Genomic DNA, 23,525 nt, shown 5'->3' on the forward strand with positions numbered 1-23,525 from the left:
ACACCCTTCCCTCTCCCTGTGGAGTCCCTTAGGCCAGTTTCCCAATGGACTCCCCAACTCTTTTTTTTCCCCCTTGTCTTTTATGTTCTTTATCCCATTCCAGAACTTTCTTGCATTCCACAACTTGGACTTAACCGTACTCCCACTGTTTCATCCCTACTTTTGGCCTCTGAGCCAACAATTTGCAAGTTTGGCTGATAATCAACATTCTCTGGGGAGTCTTATGTTTTAACCATGCAGCCCCCCATATATGTTATTTTATACTGTTTATATAGAGCTGAGCCATTGAGGTTTTTTTTTTTTTTTAAGAGTTATTTTACTTATAATTATGTGTATGTTTTTGTGTCTCTATGTGGGTATGTGCATGAAACTGTAGGTGCCCACAGAGGCCAGAGCATTTAGGTCCTGTGGAGCTGGAGTTATGGGCAGTTTGAGTCACGTGATATAGGTGCTGGAAACCAAATCAGATCTTTCGGAAGAGCAGTGCATGCTCTTAACTGCTACCATCTCTCCAACCCCCGAGACTTTTAATTAAACCATGTACATACGCTCCCTATAGATGCCAACATTTTTACAGTAAAACACTCCACACTTTCTATGTGACAGGCGTAGCTCTAAGCACTTGATACGAACTAGCTCAATAAAGTCTCAAACACTGTTTGAGGGAGGTAACAGCGCCCAGTTTTACAGGCAGTGGAACTGAAGTCAGTTAAGTGGACCCCCCCACCCCACGCACACCCCCCCCCCCATCATGCTGATCTCAGCAGACACAGAGTTTGGGCTTAACAGCCTTGACTCCCTGTCAGTAGCAGCAAATCATAAAGACAGGGTAATTCTCTTCCCAGATTCTATGCACTTTGGGCAAGCACCATTAGTGGTGTAATGTATCCTTTTTTTTTTTTTTTAATTTTAATCTATGTACAATGGTGTGAGAGTGTCAGATCTTGGAGTTACAGACAGTTGTGAGCTGCCATGTGGGTGCTGGGAATTGAACACAGCAGTGAGTGCTCTTAACCACTGAGCCATCTCTCCAGCCCTAATATATTCTTATCTTGTAGACCTTTCTACTTTTTAAAAAACATTTCTTTATTTCTGGGGTCAGGTTTTCAAAATCTTTTTGCAGTGTGGGCACCAGCAATTAAACTTGGGTCCTGAGTCTTGGCAGCAGGCGCATTCACTGGCTTATTGCAATGGCCCTGTTACAGATCTTTTTCTGTATACAAGAACGTGAGCACACATAGAGGAATTTTGAACAACCGGACTATGTCATGCGTACACGTTACTGTACAGCTTGCTTTGATAGCTGAGAGATGCAGGCATCTTTCCAGACTATGAAATGCATGTCTGTCTTGATGGTAACCAGTCCGGAGTCTTCCAGTGGTGGACGGGACATGATTTATTTGAGCCAGCCCTCTGGATTTTATCTTTTACAGATGTGGTGGTAGGAGGGAGTTAGCACAAAAAGTGTTTGGATTTCGGAAATCTATCAGGAGTCGCCTTATTAGGAAAGACAGCGGCCAAAAGATGACGCAGTGAGCTATGTGTGAGTCTTAACCTCATTCCAGACTAACTGAGCTTTTTATGGCCAGGCTCTGCTGCGAGCCCCAGATAAGGTGTCCACACTATTTAAAAATCGTTAGTTTTCACGATAAACTTTTTTTTTTGATGACTCAATAATATGGATCTTTCAAAAGCACCCAAAATCTCCAAATATCAAGACAGTTTAAAGTTGTATGACTGAGAAGTAAACTGCCAAATGTATGCATGCCGGCATCATTTCCTGGGGCAGCTCAGAGCTTGAAAGTGTGGTTCAAACAAAGCAAGAAAGAAAATGTATTCTTCCCCCTCAATTTTTTTCTCCAGACTTCTGCTAGCAGGTCTTTTGCTCAGTAAAAGCTAGTATCCCTTCTTAAAGCAAACCCTCACTTCTGATCTTGTTTTTCCCTTGGAAGAGATTTATATATTCTTTCATAATCCCAGATAGTGCTGCGGTAGACAGTCTCGTTGCAAAGCACACAGTTGTACTGATGTAAAGGGTGCGTCCAGAAATCCTCAAATAATCCCTAACACTCACCATTTGAGATGTGTGTTTCCATATGATAACATGTGAAGTGCGCGCATGGCTCAGGGCATGTGGAGTTTTACAGCCCCACTGTCTACAGCTTAGCAGTGACTTTAATACAAGACATTTCGGATTTTTGTGGGGTTTTGGTTTTTTGGTTTTGGTTTTGGTTTTTTTTTTTTTCTTCTTCTTCTTCTAAGATTTAATTTTCTGCCCGGTGTGGTGGCGCATGCCTTTAATCCCAGCACTTGGTAGGCAGAGGCAGGTGGATTGCTGTGAGTTCGAGGCCAGCCTGGTCTACAAAGCGAGACCAGGAGAGCCAAGGCTACACAGAGAGACCCTGTCTTGAAAAACAAACAAAGATTTAATTTTCTGTGTTGTTTTGGCTACGTGTATATAAGTGCACCATGTACATGCCCAGTGCCTAGGAAAGTCCAAAAGTGCATCAGATCTCTGGGTACTAGAGTTGTGAACAGACCCTTGTGAACCACCATGTGGGTGCTGGGAACTAAACCTAGATCCTCTGCAAGAGCAGCAGGACTCTTCTCCTCTAAGCCATCTCTCCAGACCATAATACGAGGAATCTGTGTGTCATTAAACTTTGCACACAAAGGGGCACTTTGTAGAATCATTTCAGTTTGTTGTTGTTTTGTTTGTTTTTGAGACAATTCCTCTGTGTGACAGTCCTGGCTGGCCTGGAACACACAGCAATCCACCTGCCTCTGCCTCCTAAGTGCTGGGATCAAAGGTGTGCGCCACCACGTCCAGCTCAAATGTCTGTAGTTGAGGTTTACATATCTACAGTACACCATGTCGGGTGCCTGAGTGGGGATCGCAGCATCACAGGGCCTGAGTTGAGTCTGTTTGTCCACTTAATAGCTGTGGCTCTTTTAGTCAGCCTGTTTAACTAATCACAGTATCTTAGTTTCTCATTTATAAAATAGAGATATTAGGGACTGGAGAGGTGGCTCAGTGGTTAAGAGCACTGGCTGTTGTAGTAGCAAGTTCCAGGCCAACCAGGGCTACATAGGAAATCCTTTATTAGAAAAAAAAGTTAATTATAATAAGCAAAGTAAAACTGGAACTACAGTGAGGGAATTAAATGTGTGTGTATAAAACCACACAACTTCTATCGGTGGAAGGTGGACACACTTGTAATCCAAGCACTCGGGAGGTGAAGGTCTGAGGATTGAGAATTTGAGGCCAGCTGTTATTACATAGTGAGATCTTGCTTATCTTCAAAGAGAGACCACCAATCTACCCTGGTGCACCAATGAATTTTATTGGGGTTACTAATAGTGGGGGTGGTTACCTGCAGGAGCAGAAATGACTCAGAGACAACTGCATCACCAAAGCGCACCCCCAGCATGTGTGACAACTCGAGAAAGCTGGGACCCTGGAGCATACTATAAAGCCTTCAGACAGCTCAACAGGTTGGAGGCTGGCCTTTCCAGAAGACTCTGAGTTAAATCTCTTCCAGGCAGCTGGTCTGGTCTCAGAGTTTTCTTTGAGCTCAGTTTACCTTAAGAGTCTTCTTTGCAGCTGGGCTCTGCTTAATCTGCCTGGGAGGGGCAAAGTGAATCTGGTCAGTTTCAGGTACTTCCTGTAGGTATCTTGAGGTGTTTACCTTCCTGCTTAAGAAGCTCCCCTGCAGGATGGAGTGTTTTGATCTAGGAGACAGTGTGCCTCCATGAGTTTATGTACACCAGCCACATGCAAGAGCTGGTTGAAGCCAGATAAGGGCACTGTAGAATTCCTGACACCAGAGTTAACAAATGACTGTGAGCCACCCAGTGTGTGTGCTGGGGACCAAGCCAGGGTCCTCTACAAGAGCAATAAGTGCCCTTGATCTTTGAGCCATGTCTCTAGTCCTTTTGTTTTTGTTTTTAGAGACTGAGTCTTAGGTAGACGAGGTTGGCCCTGGACTGCATTCTGTGACTGATGACCTTGGACTTCGGATCCTCCTATCTCCTCCTGCTGGGCGTGGTAGCACATGCCTTCAATCCCAGCTCTTAGGGAAGCAGAGGTGGCTATGTGAGGACCAGGCTGGCCTCAATCTCACAGAGATCCACCTGCATCTGCCTCCCAAGTGCTGGGATTAAATGCGTGCGCCACCACGCTCGGCTCACCCAAGTCTTTCTTGAGGTATCTCATGCCCAAAGCTAACTTTCCCAGTTTCTCCACCACTTTTGGACTACCATAGCTGGAAAGTGACTCCAGGCTGAGGGCCTCAAATAGCATCAGGCTTTGTGCAAGATCAGGTCTGGGGTGAATCGTGCAGAAATGAACCAGCCACCCTGCCTCATTTCTCCAAGGTCTTACATCCTGCAGGAGTGCATTGTCTTTCTTGATAGAGCTACAACTAGGAGCATACGCCTTCCACTCCATCTCCAACATCACTGCACTGCAGATCCTTTAGAGATCCAGAAGCCAGCATCAGGGTACACTCAGCACCTCATGCTGGGGCATCCAGCCTGCCCGCTGTGGAAGCTCTGGAAAAGAAGCACTTGGGGCCTGGAGAGATGGCTCAGTGATTTAGAGCACTGCCTGTTCTTAACAAAGGACCCGGGTTCAACTCCCAGCACCCACATGACAGCCCACAACTGTCTGTAACTCCAAGATCTGACACCCTCACACTAATGCACATAGATTAAAATTAAATAGAAGAAGAAGAAGGAGAAGAAGGAACAGCAGCAACAGCAGCGGAACCCCTAAGTGTCCTGGAGATTAACTTCATAGTGGGGTATAGTCCCAGCATGCTTTTCTGCCCTGCAGCTTCTCCTCATTAGTCTGCTCAATTCCAGTCTTGTTCATCTTTTTTTTTTTTTTTTTTTTCCTCTCGAGACAGGGTTTCTTTGTGTAGTCCTGGCTGTCCTGGACTCACTCTGTAGACCCGGCTGGCCTCAAACTTACAGAGATCCACCTGCCTTTGCCTCTCAAATGCAGGGATTAAAGGCGTGCGCTGCCTCCACCACCACCCGGCTTCTCCTCCCCCCCCCCCCCACTTGGTTTTTGAGACAGGGTTTCTCTGTGTAGCCTTGGCTGTCCTGAAACTCACTCTCTAGACCAGACTGGCATGGAATTCAGAGGTCCACCTGCCTCTGCCTCCCAAATGCACACCACACCCAACCTTTGTTCATTTTTTTCACTACTATCTTTTTCTATTCTCTCGTCTCAGCCTTTGGTGTTGGTGTGTATATAAGCATGTGTCACCACAACTGGTCATCACAGTGTTCCTTTCTTTGGAAGATACCTGATGGTTAGGGTTCAAAAGCCAGGGGCCTGCTTAGTCCTGGGGGGGCCTGCTTAGTCCTAGGGCTTGGCTCTATCCCTCCTTATTTGTGCAGTGTGAAACTATTAATATTGTATAATTGTTGGATGGACGGGCACTATAAATGGCTCTTTGTGACCTTTCCTCTGCTTTGTAGAGCACTGTTTCCCCTGGGGGGGGCTTCTTTTATAGTATTTGAGGCTGTCATTTAGACATTAGAATGCCCATAATACAGCCTAATTAAGCATTCCATTGAAAGGTTATTGAATCCTTCATTTTTCTCCTGTATAGGCAACAGATTTAAGGACCTCCAAGGTCTGATTTGTTGTTGTTGTTGTTGTTGTTGTTTTGGGAGGGCAGGGGTTGCCACATCTGGGATGTGGCATCATACCTGGGTCAAAGGGCAGATTTATGGATTTGTAATTGATAGGAGCCTGCCCGTTTCCGTTCTCACTCATCCCAGCAGTGCATATAGCAGCTCCTGACTTCCCGCTATCATCCACAGCCCTTGGCCTTTAGTGTGTGTGTGTGTGTGTGTGTGTGTGTGTTTCCCGAGACAGGGTTTTTCTGTGTAGCCTTGGCTGTCCTGGATTCGCTTTGTAGACCAGGTTGGCCTCGATCCACCTGCCTCTGCTGGGAGTAAAGGCCTGCACCACCACAGCCAGCTAGGCTCCAATCTTTTTGGTTGTGCTGGAAGCTGTCAGTTTCTCTGGGTCCAGCAGGCACGTCTTGCTCAAGTTCATTCCCCTTGTCAGAATCCCTGGGCAAGGGGAGGGGGGACAGCGACAGCAGTCTGAGGCCTCAGGTAGGTGTGGGAATCAGAATTATGTTTAGGCCTTTGTTTTCCAGCCTTGAAGTTTGAACCATTATGTCATGTGTTCCTTGGTGCTCATCAACACAAGCCCATTCATGCCCCCATGAGTTGGCTAAGATGCGTGGCCTTGCAAAGCTGCCACAGCCAGGAAGAAGCATCTTCTCTCTTTCAGGAAGCTGAGGTCAAAGCAGCATGAGTGATGGTGAGACCTGGCTGGCGGATCAGCTTTACCCAGAGACAGTGGCTCAAAGCCACTGGTTCCAGGAAACATTTGGGAGGAAGTTGTAATGATCTGCCTGCCCCCGGGGCTTAACCGCTCAGCAGGTTCCCTGTGACGCCTAACTTGCTAAGAAAATGACTCATGTTCTTACAGATGCCCCAACAAGTTTCCCTAGAAAAGTCAGAGTGTCTGTGAGATGCCTATCCTCTGCCCCCTTCCTCCACCACCCCCCCTCAACCAGAGACACCCCCACTAACAGCCCTTTCCAGAGACAGACTGAACCAATTTTCTCTAGGCACTGGGCACCTGCTTCTCTTGTAAATCATAGTCACAGTTAACCCCTTTGCAGATCGGGAGGTGTTTTTTCTGTGCTTTGGAAAGAACTAGCTATGGAGACGGGTGAGTACTGAAGAGACGGTCCAGGGTTTGTGAGCACTGAACAGAGGACTCCGGTTCAGTTGTGAGCAGTCACATAAGTGACCAAAACTATAGTTGTGAAACTGCAGTTTCAGAGTATCTCACGCCCTCTTCTGGCCTCTGCAGGCACTGCATGCACTAGTACATTCAGGCAAAACACTCATACACATAAAAAATTTTTTGTTTTTGTTTCTGTGTATCCCTGGCTGTACTAGAACTCCCTCTGCAGAACAGGCTGGCCTCAAACTCAGAGATCCTCCTGTCTCTGCCTCTCAAGTTCTGGGATTAAAGGAGTGTGCTATCACCACCTGCCTCACATTTAAAAAATAATTTTAAAAAATATTTTTAAAGGGTTTTCAAAACAGGATTTCTCTGTATAACATCCCTGGCTGTCCTGGACTCACTTTGTAGACCAGGCTGGCCTTGAGCTCACAGCAATCTGCCTGCCTCTGCCACCCCAGTGCTGGAATTAGAGGTGTGCACTACCACATCTGGCCTTCACATAAAATTTGTTTAATCTTATTAAAAATAAAGACCAGCCAGGATATGGTGACAAACACCTATTTCCTAGCACGTGGAAGGCCAAGACAGAAAAATTACAAGTTTGAGGCCAGCCTAGCCTACGTAGTGAGTTCAATGACAGCCTGAGTTACATAGCAAGCTTTCTCTCAATAAAAAAAGAAGGGGAGTTCGAGGCCAGCCTGGTCTACAGAGTGAGTCTGGGATAGCCAAGGCTACACAGAGAGACCCTGTCTCAAAAAACAAAACAAAACAAAACAAAAACAAAAAAAAAGAAAGGAAGGGTTCGACACACACATACACAACACATGAGTTGGGGGATAGAAACCAGGACTTGGATACAAATGCCTTGGTTAACTGGTTTTTGCTTTTGTTTTTGGCTGGTTGGTTGGTTGGTTGGTTTTGGTTTTTTGAGACAGGGTTTCTCTGCGTAACAGCTCTAGCTGAGCTGGACTCTTTGCAGACCAGGCTGGCCTTGAACTCACAGCCATCCTGCCTCTGCCTCCGAGTGCTGGGATTAAAAGTGTGCGCCACCATGCCCACCTGACACCTTGGTTAACTGCATGCATTGATTGACAGTACTTCTTATTGAAGGCTTATCCTGGACCAGGCACACATTATTTTGTTTTTATTTTGTTCTTAAAGATTTATTTATTTATTTATTATGTATACAGTGCTCTACCTGCATATATACCCACAGGCCAGAAGAGGGCATTAGATCACATTATAGATAGTCATGAGCCACCATGTGCTTGCTGGGAATTAAACTGAAGACCTCTGGAAGAGCAGGCCTCTCTCTTAACTGCTGAGCCATCGCTCCAGCCCCCAGGCACACATTATTAAGTAGGCTGAGTGTCCATAGGCTCACACCATTTGCCTAGGCGTACAGTTGATAATCAGCATTTTATAGATTTTGACCCAAGTCTTCTAGACCTCTGTATTCTTCATCACTTACCACCTTCAAGATTTGAAATCTGGTCCTGATTCCTTGTAGTTGTTGCGGCTTTCTTTCTCTGAAGCTGTTTCCAGGGGGCAGTTCAGGGCACCGTCCATCCCCATACTCCTACAAGCTCTTGTTTACTGAGTCAGTAGAAGCTGAAATACCTACCTTGCAGCTGATATTACTTCCCAGGACTGGGAAGGAAAACACTCAGCTGAGTGTCTGTGGCAGAGTGGGTGTTTTGAAGCATGTTCCTGCCTGCCTGGACTCCTGCCCCTTGCTGGTGTTCTGCTTCCTGGTGAACGTGGGTTGGACTGACGCGCCTGGACTATGCAGTCTGCGGGGGAGGCCAAGACACCCAGAGTGCATGACTGTTGGCTGCTTGGTTGTTGGCACTGTCTCCTCTGAGAATAGGTGGGACAGCCTGGATACTGAGATGCTAGCACCCAGCACCATGTACCAGTGCGGGAACGCCAAGACAAAGCAGCAGTGTGAGCTGCACACTCCTTGGGGGCAGAGTTTGTAGGTAATAGGAAGGGTTTTTTCCTGAGTTACTAGCTCCTTGTAGGTATTGCTGATTTTAGAGTTTGGGACACTTAAGGCTTCTGAGTATTGGGGAGTCGTTAGTTCCCTGCTGGGTAACCTGGAAGGACAGAGGAAAACTGCTGGAGAGAGTGAAAAGAAACTACTAACACACCTGTGCTAACTGGAGGCCATCTCTCAGGTCAGGAACAGGGAAGGGAAGGTTGCTGTTACGTTTTTATGTTTGGTACTTTTTGTTGTTGTTGTTGTTTTCCTTGTTGCGTGATGGGGCAACTTTTGGGTATGTGCCCAGGAGTGGCATAGCTGGGTCTGAGGTAGTATGATTCCCAATTTCCTGAGAAAGCATCAGACTGATTTCCAGAGTGGTTGTACGAGTCTGCACTCCCAACAGCATCCTTGCCAGCATGTGTTGTTGCTTTTGGGTTTGGTTTTGTTGTTGTTGTTGTTCTGCTTTGTTTGTTTGTTTTAGTTTTTATTTTATTATTTTTAAAATATATATATATATTTTTGTTTTGTTTTGTTTTGTTTTTCGAGACAGGGTTTCTCTGTGTAGTCTTGGCTGTCCTAGACTCGCTTTGTAGACCAACCAGGCTGGCCTCGAACTCACAGCGATCCGCCTGCCTCTGCCTCCCGAGTGCTGGGATTAAAGGCGTGCGCCACCATGCCCGGCCTATTTTATTAATTTATTCATATTAGATCTCAATTGTTATCCCTTCCCTTGTATCCTCCCATTCCTCCCTCCCTCCCTCCCATTTTCCCCTTACTCCCCTCCCCTATGACTGTAACTGTGGTACATTTACACTATGGAATACTACTCAGCTATTAAAAACAAGGAATGCCTGAAATTTGTGGACAAATGGATTGAACTAGAAATGATCACAATGAGTGAGTTAACCCAGAAGCAGAAAGAGTCAAATGGCATATACTCACTTATATCTGGACTAGCCCAAGGGGCATGTCTCATGAAAGTCTGCACTTACCAGGAAAGTGGGACAGAGGGGAGGACATCCTATTGGGACTCTAGGTGAGAGAATCATGGGAGAATGAGGAAATAGAAGGATCCAGAGGGGCCTAGAAACCTACAAGAACAACATTATGATGGGCAGATCTGGGCCCAGGGGTCCTGCTCAAACTATGGTACCAGCCAAGGACAATACATGCAGTAAACTTCAAACCCCTACCCAGATCTAGCCAATGGACAGGACATTCTTCACAGTTGAGTAGAGAGTGGGGACTGACTTTCACACGAACTCTGGTGCCCCATATTTGACCACATCCCCTTGATGGGGAGGCCTGGTGGCACTCAGAGGAAGGATAACAGGCTACCAAGAAGAGACTTGATACCCTATGAGCAAAAACAGGGGGAGGAGGTCCCCCTGTTTGGTACTGTTTTGAGCTAGGATCTTGTACAGCCAAGGATGACTTCAAACCATAGCCAACAAAGACACCAAACTCCTGACTCTCCTGCCTCCACCCCCACATGCTGGAATTACAGGCGTATGGTTATCATGCCTGGCAAGGTTTAAGTCAACTAATACAGTCACTACCATGAGACTCCAGCAGGGTCTGTGATAAAGAGAAGTCTTATCTTTGTCCTAGCTGCAGGGTTCTCTGCCCAGAAACCTATTTCTTTTGAATTGCTTTTCAGGTATTGTTTTTGTTGTTGTTGTTTTTCCATTTTATTTGGGAAGGGGTGACCACAGAGGCCAGAAGAGGGCATCAAGTCCCTTGGAGTTGGAGTTAACAGATGTTTGTGACCCACCTGACAGAGATGCTTACATCTGAACTCCGTTTCTTGTGATTGGGGAGAAAGTGCTTGCAACCACTGAGCCTTTTGTTTTCTTTTCTTTTAAATTTTAAATTTTTTATTTTTTGAGACAGGGTTTCTCTGTGTAGCCTTGGCTGTCCTGGACTTACTTTGTAGACCAGGCTGACCTTGAACTCACAGCAATCCGCCTGCTTCTGCCTCCTGAGTGCTGGGATTAAAGGAGTGCACCACCATTCCCAGCCCCTCAAATACAGTTTTAATGGTGCACATCAGGCTGGGCCATAGTGGCACCTGACCTTGATCCCAACATTGATGAGGCAGAGACAGAATAATCTCTGAGTTTGAGGCTGGTTAGCCTGGTCTACAGAGTGAGTTCCAGGATAGTCAAGGCTACATAGGGAAATTCTGTTTCAAAACAACAAAAGTATATCTGGACTAAGGGTATAACTTAGTGACAAAGTTTTTGCCTAGCATATGAGAGGTCATGGTCAAGCCCCATTGCCACCAAAATAAAAAAATAAAAAAATTGAAGTACAAATGTAAACATACTAGCAGGGAAACACCACTGTCTGCCTTTAAATGTATTAATGATACATTCTAGGGTCTTCTCATATAGGCTACATAAGGAAAACATCCATCTTGCTGGGCGCAGTGGTGCATGCCTGTAATCCCAGCATTTGGGAGGCAGAGGCAGGTGGATCATTGTGAGTTTGGGGCCAGCCTGGTTTACAAAATGAGTCCAGGACAGCCAAGGCTACACAGAGAAACCCTGTCTGGAAAGACCAAAAAAAGAAAGGAAGGAAAGAAAGAAAACATCCATCTCTGAGAGTTTGATTTTATTTATTTATTTATTTATTTATTTATTTATTTGTTTGTTTATTTATTTTTGAGATCTGGGGAATTAAATCCAAGGTCTCATATGCCAGGCAGGTGCTTTGCCACTAAGCTAGACCCCCTGCCCTTCTCGTGTTTTCTGTACCGTCTTTCATTGCACGGATAATGAGGTAACACAAGTCCACCCCTCGATGATGCACATTTAGGTTGTCTCTGCACTTCTGCTCTATCAGTCACGCACTGTTGGTTGGTGAAGATGAATTTAGGCATACGTGTAGGTGAGCACTTTTGTTCCTCCGTGTGTCCTAATGTCACAGGTCCACAGGTTGTACCAAGGCCTTGCTGAAGAGTATGGCTTTGGACTCAGACCCTGCCTGGGTTCTGATTCTAATTGTAGTCTTTAGCAATCTGGATTTAGGCCAGTCATCTAGCCATGGGGTCTCCATTTCCTCGTGAGTGCTGGATGATGCTCTATGTGGCTGAGAGTCATGTTTTGGGGGTTTAGTTTGTGTGGTATTTGTGCTGGTTCTGTGAAGTCGAATGCTGGTTTTCCAAATCTGAGCTTCTAGTAAATTAATCCAAGTTCTACATCAGGACATTGATGCTCCTGCTGGGCAGTGAGGGAAAGCCTGGTCTACAGGGCAAGTTCCAGGACAGCTAGGGCTACACAGAGAAACACTGTCTCACAAAACAAACAAAAAAGACTCTGACGCTCACAACTAACAGATTTTTTAAATAAAAATACCGGGGATAGAGAGATGGTTGAGTGGTTAAGAACATATACAGCTCTTGTTGAGGACTCATGTTTAGTTTCCAGCATCCACATTGGGCAGGACACCTATAACTCCTATATATAATTGTAATCACCTATAACTCCAGTTCCAGGGGATCTGCATCCTCTTCTGGCCTCCTCAGGCACTCCATGCATGTGGTGTGCAAACATACATGCAGGCAAAGCAGCCATACTTATGAAGTAAAAAAACAAAAACTTTAAAAAAATAATCACAGGGCCAGGCGTGGTGGTGCACACCTTTCATCCCAGCACTTGGGAGGCAGAGGCAGGTCGATCGCTGTGAGTTCAAGGCCAGCCTGGTCTACAAGTGAGTCCAGGACAGCCATGGCTACACAGAGAAACTCTGTCTCAAAAAAAAAAAAAAAAAAAAAAAAAACACAGTAATAATAATAATCATCATCATCATCACCACCACATTGGGAAAAAATAATCACATTGGGACATACAAGGAGCCAAAGAACTTTAGCATAGGATTGGGGTGGGGCAAGAATTCAGGATAAAACCAGGAGTTGGGCATGGCTAACACACCTAAAATCATAGAGCCTCGGGAGGTCAAGGTCGGAGAATTGTGAATTCAGGGCCAGCGTGGGCTTCAAATTGAATTCCAAGCCAGCCCAAGCTACATATCAAAACCTTGTCTCAAAACAGAGGGTCGGGGAGACAGCTCGGTCATTAAAGCACTTGCTACTAAAGATAAGCCCAGGAATTCTAACACGTGACACACACAAAAGCCAGGTAGTGGAAGGAGAGAACCAACCTGGTGTGCTATGAGATGCATGTGTCCACACGTATGTAAACAAACGTAATTATAGTAAAATAATGAAAACCCAGGTAGGCATGGTGGCCCACCTGTATTTCCAGCAAGCTGGCTGACTAGCTCTTGCTGAACTCTGGGCTCAGTGAGGCCCTGCTTCAGTAAGTAAAGTAGAGACACATGCACACACACACATGCACGCACACGCACGGATGCGTGTGCGCACACACACACACACACACAAAGAGAGCACCAGAAGCACAAGAAATAAAAACAAGTGGTTATCATATAGTCATGGCCAAGTGCCTAAAAGATTCGAGAATAACTTGGAATCATCATAGGAGGGGTCATTTCTTCATATTTTTTTTTCTGTCTATAGTTGCATGTGCCCTTTATGTCGTTTCCAGTTCTGCTTGCTTTCATAGCACAAGGGTGGCCCTGTATAATTTTAGAACTCTGCAAATGTCATTTTGCACAGCTGTATAGACAACCCAGGGAGTGTGTACCACACAGGTATATAACATTTTCTCTACTTAAGGTGATTTAGTCTTTATCATGTCAGTCATTTCTGGTCTTTCTGGGGTTAAGGCATAGCAAAATTTCTCAAATGAGCCTACAAAAGTGTGCAATAGAGTAAACGACACAGCCGCCCCATGGATCTCATAGTTCCGGGGATCCTCTGGCGTGGAATCAAGGCCAGGTCCCTTTCTTCCCTTCCTCCCCCAAGCCAAGTGTGTCAGCCCAAGACTCCTCAGAGAGAATATTGTCAAGGAGGCAGGACTGTCTCTAAGCAATCTTCGCTTTCCCACACACACACACATCCCAGCCTTCCAGGAGGTTCTGCCTGGATGTGTGCGCTCCGGGACTCTGGGGCTCCTGAAGGCTGGCGCTGGATTCCTGTGGGCTGCAGGTGCCTCCTTCTGGTTGTTCCGCCCTGCTGCCCCTTCTGACTGCATCCACCTCCATAAGCTCTGCCGCTTTTCCAACCTCACACAGTGGGATCACACTGCAGGAAGCCAAAATGCGTTGCACCAGGAAATGCCTTCTGGATATATGTTTTTGAGGAAAAGGCAAAGCACCCAAAGAGCCAGGTGTGGTGGTACACACCTGTAATCTCAGCCCTTGGGGAGGCTGAGGCTTTCTGCCCTCCCAGCCTGTCTGGTTTGTTCCCTGGATTTATGTCCACAGCTTCCTGCCCTTTGTCTTGTCACTTCCCTGAACCACACTGTTCGTTGGGGGAGAAGATGCATAAAGTTCTTCCAAGATGCTGTCCGCTGAGCCTTCACCCATGCAGCACATACCGAATGCATTCATGAGCTTGCTTTCTTCCTCTTACTCTGTCTTTGATTACAGGGTCTGTCTGGACTACAAGCTTTGGCTTTCGCAGGAGGATTGTGTTTCTTCCGGCAGGCATGCCTCCTGCCTCATGTCTGGCTTTGCCTCTCAGCTTCTGCTTCTTGAATCCACCCCTTTCCTGCATGCCCTTGCGGTTGAGTCATTCCAAATTGACGATGCCGCAGTGTGTCTGTCTGCGCTGCTTTCATGGACACCTACCGTTCTCAGTTGTAGCAACAATGAGCAGGGATGCTGTGAGCATCTTAACATGCACCTTTGTTTTGTTTTTCTTTTTTTTTTTTTTGGTTTTTCGAGACAGGGTAGCCTTGGCCATCCTGGACTCACTTTGTAGACCAGGCTGGCCTCGAATTCACAGCGATCCGCCTGCCTCTGCCTCCCGAGTGCTGGGATTAAAGGCGTGCGCCACCACGCCCGGCTTTTTTTCAAGACATGCTTTCTCTGTGTAGCCTTGGCTGTCCTGGAATGCACTTGGTAGATCAAGCTGACCTGGGGATTGAACTCCGGGCTTTGTATATGTTAGACAAAGCACTCTACCACTGAACTACATGCCCAGGCTTGTGAATACGTTTAAATTTTGTTTCAGATTTTATTTATTATTTAATGTGTAAGGGTGCTTTGTCTACTGAATGTCTGTGCGCCACATGTGTACTTGGTGCTCATGGAGGCCAGAAGAGGCCGTGAGACCTCCTGAAACTAGAGTTACATCATGCCGGTGCTTGGAATTGAACCCAGATCCTCTGAAAGAGCAGCCAGCACTCTTACTGCTTACCACCTCTCCAGCCCCGCTGCCATGCTTTCCCACAGTGGCTGTTCACGTGCTTTCATGTTCCCACCAGCCATGCGTGAGGTGTCTAGTTTCTCTGCATCCTCCCTCTGAGAGGGCAACTCTGAAAGCCCTGGGTTTGACCCAAACAACAAAGTAAAAGCAGTGGGGCTAATGGCTAGCTTGAGCAGATGCTGGTGACTTATAGTCAGTAACTACAACTGCTACTGGAGAAGTGGCTCAGTGGTTAAGAGCACGCTGGCTGCTCTTCCTGAGGACACAGGTTCGAGTCCCATGATCCATATGTTGGCTCATAACTGCATGTGACTGCAGTACCAGGGGATCCATTGCCCTCTTCTGGCCTCTTTGGGCACTACATGCATGTGGTACATAGACATATAAGCAGAAAAAACACCCAGGTCTCCGGGTACCTCCACTTGACAGTCCTTAATCTAGTCACGGTACTGCTTTCTAATTCCCTTTTTCTTTTCCTCACAGTAGCATTGCCCGGATGCACTGGATATGAGATGTGTGGCGCTGACAGTGGAGAAATCACTATTCTGAATAGTGGGACAGTCCAGGTAAAATGCCCAGTCTGTCTTCAGACAAAAGGAAGGTGCTGTGTTCAGATTGCTGCTGGCCAGAGTCCCCGGTTGCTATAGCAATAGGAACTAAGTTATCCCCTAACCCCAGCCAACTAGCTGTGAGCATTGACTGCGCATCAGAGCAGAGCAATGACTGGAGCTAACCAGTAGGTGGTGCAAGAAAGGCACCACATGGAGCAGGGAAGAGGGGCGGGGCTGCCATCACCCAGCTCACTCAGGCTCTATAGCTCCCTCCAGCACCTTGCTCTCTTCCAGTTTGGACCAGGTTAACTCCAGGTGAAGGCCATTTCAACACAGGACTACCAGTCTTACGGACTTATAGGATTGTAGACCGGAGGCACTTAGCCTAATGTCTTTATATTTTTCCCCTATGAAGCTCTGGCTATCCTGGAACTCGCTGTATAGACCAGGATGGCCTTGAACTCAGGGAGGTCTGCCAGCTTTTGCCTCCAGAGTGCTGGGATTAAAGCATGCGCCACTACTCCCAGCTTCCTGGTGTCTTTTAATTTTTTCATAGTTGAATGTTCAAAGCTTTAAAATGTTTAAAGCTATATAATGAAAAAATCTCTGTCCCCATCTGCTAATATCCTGCCCACTGCTCTTGAGGAGAGGCAGATAACCAGTGTGGCACATTTTCTCCCATCACCATTTCCTTCTATATGTCATACACATTCAGATAAGTTATTCCTTGCGTATATGCAAATAAAAAATAGATTTTTTTTTTCTTTTCTTTTTTCTTTTCCTTTATTGTTACTATTACAATTGTTGCCAGGTGTGGTGCCTTTAATCCCAGCACTTCCGAGGCAGAGGCAGGTGGATTTTTGTGGGTTCAAGACCAGCCTGGTCTACAAAGAGAGTTCCAGGACAGATAAGATTGTTACACAGAGAAACCCTGTCTCTAAAAAATCAACAACAACAACAACAAAAAGTAAATAAACAATTGTTCTTATTACTGTTCTTTTGAGACAGGGTCTCATGTGGTTTAGGCTGGCCTCAAATTGCTACGTGGCCAAGGATGGCTTTGAATTCCTGATCCTCCTGAGTGCTGGGTGTGTCACAACTGACTCCTTCCTCCTTTCAAGCAAAAGCTAACGCATCCTTCACACCTTTCCTTGCAGAGAGAGAAGGCTGCTGTGAGCTCCCGGCCCAAACGCATCTTACGAAGACGAAAGAGAGAGTGGGTGATGCCGCCCATATATATCCCTGAGAACGGCAAAGGTCCTTACCCTCAGAGGCTAAACCAGGTATGACGGTGCCTTCTGCCTACGCAACTCTAGTGTCAGCAGGGTTTGTTGTCCAAAGGCCTAAGAGTGAGGCTTGTCATCAGGTGAGGTACTTTGTCAGCTGTCGTTTTATTTTGTTCCCAGCTCAAATCTAATAAGGACAGTGGCACCAAGCTCTTCTACAGCATCACTGGGCCTGGAGCAGACAGTCCCCCTGAGGGTGTCTTCACTATAGAAAAAGAGAAAGGCTGGTTGCTGTTGACGGTGCCACTGGACAGGGAGAAGATTGCCAGGTATGAGGTAAGTCGCCTTTAGCACCCAGTGTAGACTCTCTGAGGTAGACCCAAGGCCTGGTGGGCAGGGAACACCAGCTAACGCTGGACCTCTGTGCCCACAGCTTTCTGGCCATGCGGTGTCCGAGAATGGTGCCTCTGTGGAGGATCCCATGAACATCACCATCATTGTGATAGACCAGAATGACAACAAGCCCAAGTTCACTCAAGATATCTTCAGAGGGAGTGTTTCTGAGGGGGTAATGCCTGGTAAGAAGATTGGGAAGGGATTGTTCAGACCAGCTGGGTCCAGATCTAGTCAGGAATCAATTCCTCGAGGTCATCCCAGACCTCTATGGCTGTCATATCTAAGCATACACACACACACACACACACACACACACACACACACACACACACAGACATGAGTCCTGAACAAGCGGTAGAGTGCTGGCATTCACGTATGAAACCATCCCAGAAGCCCTGGGATTAGCCAGACTTAGGAACTGCAAAGCTAAGGCTTGAGTCTGGACTTTGTCTCTTTCCTGGCTGTGACCTTAGGTATATTCATAACCTCTGAGCTTCAATCCAAATGGGCATATCAACCTTGAAACTGTATGAGGATTAGAAATGGCACGTGTCACTGGGGGGGGGTGTAGCTCAGGTGGAAGATATGCTGAGTGTGTGATATGCCATGAGCGCCAGCAGCATGAGAGGTGGGGGAGGGGGGCAAGCAAGCATACACATCGTGTGTGTACTCCAACATACTGTGGAGCACCCAGCCAGAAGTTCTGCAGCCACAGGGCAAGCAACTGGAGCTGCAGGATATGAGAGTGTGACTTACAGAAAGCAAAAATAGGTTGCCATGGTAGGGAAGAGACAAATAGAAGATGAGGGAACAGATGTGTACCGCAAAGCTATGACAGGCACCGGAAACAGGCAAGGGTCCTCTCTTTGTTTAGAGTGGTCTGGACTGCTCACCTCTTGGCCTTTTGGCTGAAACGAGTTTCAAAGATGTCAAAGGTGAGTTGACCAGACATTGCCAATAACAGGAATTCCTGCCGCTAAAGTACTGGTTTTTGTTTTTTGTTTGTCTTAATATTTTGGAGACAAGATCTCCTCATGTAGCCCAGGCTAGCCTCAAACTTGTGGTCTTCCTGCCTTAGCCTCCTGAGTACAAGCCTGCACCAACATTAGTCTCATTGTATAGTTGTGGCTAGCCTGGAACTTACTATGTAGAGCAGGCTGGCCTTGGACACACAAAAAAATCACCTGCCTGTGCCTCCCAAGTGCTGGGCTTAGAGGCATACACTACCATGCCTAGTTTTGAAAGGTGTTTTGTCCTGTTGTGTTGTATTGTGGGTTTGTTTGTTTGAAACAGAGTCTAATATAGTTAGCCTAGAACTTGCTCTTTAAGCTGGCCTAAACAGTTTTAACAAGATGAAAACTTTGCCTTTTCCCTTCCTTACGCTCAGAAAGCCCTAGATGCAGTCGATCCAGGTGACAATGGGGCTTCAGTTAAAGAGGACGGATCCCATCTTGTTGTTCTGTTGTCTTGCCGTGGTTAGCTCTCGTGGCTGCTGGAGCCATCACGCTTAGTGGGAAGCTGAGGGACACCGTCTTTCTTTATTGCTTGTTTTTGTCTGTGTGAGACAGTCTCCCTGCCCTGCAGTCAAGGCCAGGCTTGAGCGCAAACAGCAGTCCTGCCTCAGCCTCCCAAAATTCTGGGATGAGAAGTGTGAGTCACCAGCTACAAGTACGTTCTGAAAAAAGCCTTCCTCCAAATGTGTATTTGTCTGAAGTCACTGCAATGGTCACAGCTGCTGCTGGAAGGGTGGGGCGTACATACTGTGGGTCTCCTGTGGCCATGACCAGCCTAAACTGAGGATCCGATTTCCAGGAAAGAAGAAGGGCATGATGGCAAGTGGGCTCCTGCCGCTGAGCAGGAGGGGAGACACCCTTCTGGGGTGCAGGGTAGAGCGTCACAGGGTTCCAGGGTAGGCAAGGCTGGCACTGGGCTGTGAGGGAAAGGCTCAGTGGACCCCTCTCCCCTGCAGGCACTTCTGTGATGCAGGTGATGGCTACCGATGAGGACGATGCCATCGACACTTACAATGGGGTGGTGGCCTACTCCATTCTTAGCCAAGAACCAAAGGAGCCACATGACCTCATGTTCACCATCCACAAAAGCACTGGGACCATTAGTGTCATCTCCAGTGGCCTGGACCGGGAGGTGAGTAGCCTTCCAGAAGGTGCTACCTGTGCCAAGGCATAATAACCCAGAGGGAAGTTCTGTGGCCGCCCCAGGGTCAAGGCTGGATTGACCCTGCTGCTGCTGCATCTGCTGCGGCTGTCCCACACCTCCATTGGGCTAGTGGCCTGCTGGCTCGATCCCCTGGGGGTGAAGAGGCGGCTGTAAAATGCACGCTTTTGAGCTTTTCTCATTTCCTGTCCAAATGGCTCATTTACTTTGCATGTTGCCCGGATTTGTCCCTTGTGTGCCACAAAGTAGAACTGGCTCCGCGGATATTGGAATTACCTTCTGTTTCCTAATTAATATCTTTGCCTAGGTCCTTGTTCCAAGTTCCTGTGGGGAACAGCTGAGGGTTGGGCGGTGTCTGGGCCTTCCCCAGCATAGCCCAGGAGAGCTGTTGGGAGATAAGACCTCCAACCCTGCTGCCCACGCCCTCCCCCCACACACACACAGAGTCATGCATATACTTGTTTGTTTTCCTGGAAGTGGATAAGGGGCAGGGCCAAGGAACTGGGAGGACCGCTTCTCCCTCCTCCATACCCCACGGCAGTTTCTTGTGGCCTCTCAGGTTGGACTCACAGTGGGCTTCTTCTTTGCTCTTTTTCTCCCCCAGAAAGTCCCTGAGTACACACTGACCATCCAGGCCACCGACATGGACGGAATCGGCTCTAGCACCACAGCAAAGGCCGTAGTGGAAATCCTTGACGCCAATGATAATGCCCCCGAGTTTGTGCCACAGAAGGTAACTCCCTGTCCTTCCTGCACCCCTGACTGAGTTTGGCTGCTTCTCCAAAACCAAACCAACAAGGCCCCAATTCTGTCACTTACTGGCTGTGCAACCTTAGGCAGATCACCTAGCCTCTCTGTGCCCAGTGTCTTAATCTGTGGTGATGATAACTATCTGATACACTGTGCTGAGTGCTTGGTGAAATGATCTGTGTACAGTTCTTTTCGGTCTATAAGTAATACAGGGGCTTAGCTACCTCATATTTATACCTGCCCCATAAATACTTAAATAGCTTTTGGGACAGAAAACTCAATGCCAGGACCAAAGAAATAGGCAAGAGCCCAAATGACCTGAGTTTGATCCCCAGGACCCACATGGCGGAAGGAGAGGACTGACTATGTCCTGTGACTTTCACGGCACAAGCACCCACCCCACCCCCAACACGTAAATATAATACAAAACTAAAAGGGGGGAAAAAAATCTCAGATCAGTTCAGGTGACCTGTGCCCCTGTGCATGTGTTTATAAATCTAGCTTTGGAATGTTGTTTACTCCTCATTAAAATGTCTGCCCTGGGGAGGTGGCACCATTTATAAAATGTCTGATGTACAAGCGTAGACACCTGAGCCAAAAGCCAGGCGTGGTAGAACACACTTGTAGCTCCGTTGTTGGGGAGGTGGAGATAAGATTCCTAGGGCTCCCTGGCTTGGTGGACAGCTCCGGAGGGACAATGTCTGAAGTTGACCTCTCACCCCTACACCTACACACACACACACACACACACACACACACACACACACACACACACACACACACACACACACGTCCTGAAGAGCTGGTGGGGTGTCACAGTGTGTGGGAGGTAAGGGCAGGAGGATCAGGAGTTCAGGGTCATCTTCTACTCCATGTCAAATTCAGGTCCAGCCTGGGTGACAAGGGACTCTCTTTAAAAAACTAAAACTTAAAAAGATATTTAAAAGAAAAGCTGACTTCCCCAGGCTTTGTTACCTGTCCCCAAACTTTCCGGCTAGTCCCCAGCGTAGTGAGGCGCCTGACTTTGTTGCCATTTTTCTTGGAGCCTCTGCTCTCTGCCAGGTGGGTAGCTGTGCGCAGTAGGGGCGTGGGCACCCAGACTGTGAAGGAAAGTGGGTTCGGGATGTGTGGCCTTGTGGCCGGAGCTGTGCTTACGCTTGGGGCTTGTTTTTCTGTACCTGTGTGTGTCCTGAAAATCTCTATGGGTCAGTGGTCCAGAAATGTGAAAAGGCCGTCATGGGTCTTGCCAGCAGTGTGGCAGAGGCTTCCCAGACGCTGGTGAGTGGAGTGGCCTGTGGGATGGCTCCTCTCTCTGCTCTGATTGCACTGTGTCCCATCCCTCTCCCCCCAACAGTATGAGGCCTCGGTGCCTGAGAATGAAGCGAGCCATGAGGTGCAGAGTCTGACAGTGACTGATCTGGATGCCCCCAACTCACCGGCATGGCGTGCTGTCTACCACATTGTGGGAGGTGACGATGGGCATTACTTTACCATCACCACTCACCCAGAGACCAACCAGGGCATCCTGACGACCAAGAAGGTAGGTCTGTTTGGCCTCTAGGACAAAGGGGACCCCTCCTGCCTCAGGCTGCTTCCCTTGGGCCATTCACTGGGGACGGCACCAAGATGGTAGCTCTGGGTACCATCCCTCTGCCTTTTTTTTTTTTTTTTTTTTTTTTGGTTTTTCGAGACAGGGTTTCTCTGTGTAGCCTTGGCCATCCTGGACTCAATTTGTAGACCAGGCTGGCCTCGAACTCACAGCAATCCGCCTGCCTCTGCCTCCCGAGTGCTGGGATTAAAGGTGTGCACCACCATGCCCGGCTCCATCCCTCTGCTCTTGGGCTGAGAATCCTTATTTGGGCTTTTTTTGTGTGTTTTTGTTTTTGTTTTGTTTTGTTTTGTTGGTTTTTTGAGTCAGGGTTTCTCTGTGTAGCCTTGGCTGTCCTGGACTCATTCTGTAGACCAGGCTGGCCTCGAACTCACAGCGATCCTCCTGCCTCTGCCTCCAGAGTGCTGGGATTTAAGGCGTGGGCCACCATGCCTGGCTATTTGGGCTTTCGAAACAGGGTCTTACTATGGATTTTGTTTAGGGGGTCCTATGGGCAAATGTGGTGGTGTTGGGGATCAAAAAAAAAAAACAGAACCTTTTTCTTTTATGGTCTTGTTTTTATCAGGATATAGGGCAAGATGGGGGTCAAAAAAATCCTTGGGAGCAGAGCATGGTGGTGCATACCTGAGAGGTGGAGTCAGGGAAGTCAGGCGTTCAAGTTCATTTTCCGCTACATAACCAGAGGCCAACAAACAAAATGGATTCTTTAATAGGCGAGCATGTGGCTGTAGCATCGCATGTCCGTGATCCCAGCATTTAAGACAGTTGCTCACTCAAGGCCAGCATGGCCTACCACGTGAGTCCAAGGCCAACCTGAGCTGTATGTGAGACTAGCTCAACAAGGAGGGAAAAAAACAATAATTGATACTTAAAGAATATGGGCCTCGGCAAGCACACACCTTTAATCCCGGCACTCAGAGGCAGGCGGATCTTCGTGTGTTCGAGGCCAGCCTGGTCTACAAAATTAGTCCAGGACAACCAAGGCTATACAGAGAAACTCTTGTCTCAGAAAAAAAAAACAAAGCAAAACAAAACAGTTTATATAGATATAGATATATCTATCTATATCTATATCTATATATATCTATATATCTATCTATATATAGATATATATAGATATCTATATATAGATATATATCTAGAGCTGGGCATGGTGGCGTGGTGACGCACGCCTTGAATCCCAGTACTCGGGAGGCAGAGGCAGGCAGATCACTGTAAATTAAAGGCCAGCCTCATCTACAAAGTGAGTCCAGGACAGCCAGGGTGACACAGACAAACCCTGTCTCAAAATAATAAACAAACAGAAAAAAGAATATGAGCCTCAAGCTGGGTGCGGTGGCACACACCTATAATCCCAGCACTTAGGAGGCAGAGGTAGGCCGATCGCTGTAAATTTGAGTCCAGCCTCTTCTACAAAGTGAGTTCAGGACAGTCAAGGCTACAAAGAGAAATCCTGTCTCAAAAACAACAACAACAAAAATAACAATAATAATAATAAAGTAAAATAAGCCAAAAAGAAAAAGTGATTGATGGATAGATAGATACAGAAAAAGGATAGAGGCGGGCGGTGGTGGCGCACGCCTTTAAACCCAGCACTTGGGAAGCAGAGGCAGGCAGATCGCTGTGAGTTCAAGGCCAGCCTGGTCTACAGAGCAAGTCCAGGATAGCCAAGGCTACACAGAGAAATGCTATCTCAAAGAACAAAAAAAAAAAAAAAAAAAAAAAGAAAAAGGATAGATAGAAAGAAAC

The 23,525-nt window shown here is 47.2% G+C and overlaps 1 protein-coding gene across 1 annotated transcript in view; it reads left to right on the forward strand.

Moving 5' to 3' along the window:
* Positions 1–23,525, forward strand: part of Cdh3 (cadherin 3) — a 45,319-nt gene that overhangs the window by 10,362 nt on the left and 11,432 nt on the right. The window contains exons 3-9 of the mRNA XM_051168858.1: positions 15,556–15,635; positions 16,778–16,903; positions 17,027–17,182; positions 17,280–17,424; positions 19,212–19,387; positions 20,022–20,150; positions 21,522–21,707. Of these exons, the coding sequence (XP_051024815.1) occupies positions 15,556–15,635; positions 16,778–16,903; positions 17,027–17,182; positions 17,280–17,424; positions 19,212–19,387; positions 20,022–20,150; positions 21,522–21,707 (998 nt within the window). The remainder of the gene's footprint in view (positions 1–15,555; positions 15,636–16,777; positions 16,904–17,026; positions 17,183–17,279; positions 17,425–19,211; positions 19,388–20,021; positions 20,151–21,521; positions 21,708–23,525) is intronic.

The sequence above is a fragment of the Acomys russatus genome, chromosome 26 (assembly GCF_903995435.1).
Source record: "Acomys russatus chromosome 26, mAcoRus1.1, whole genome shotgun sequence".
Lineage (NCBI taxonomy): Eukaryota > Metazoa > Chordata > Mammalia > Rodentia > Muridae > Acomys > Acomys russatus.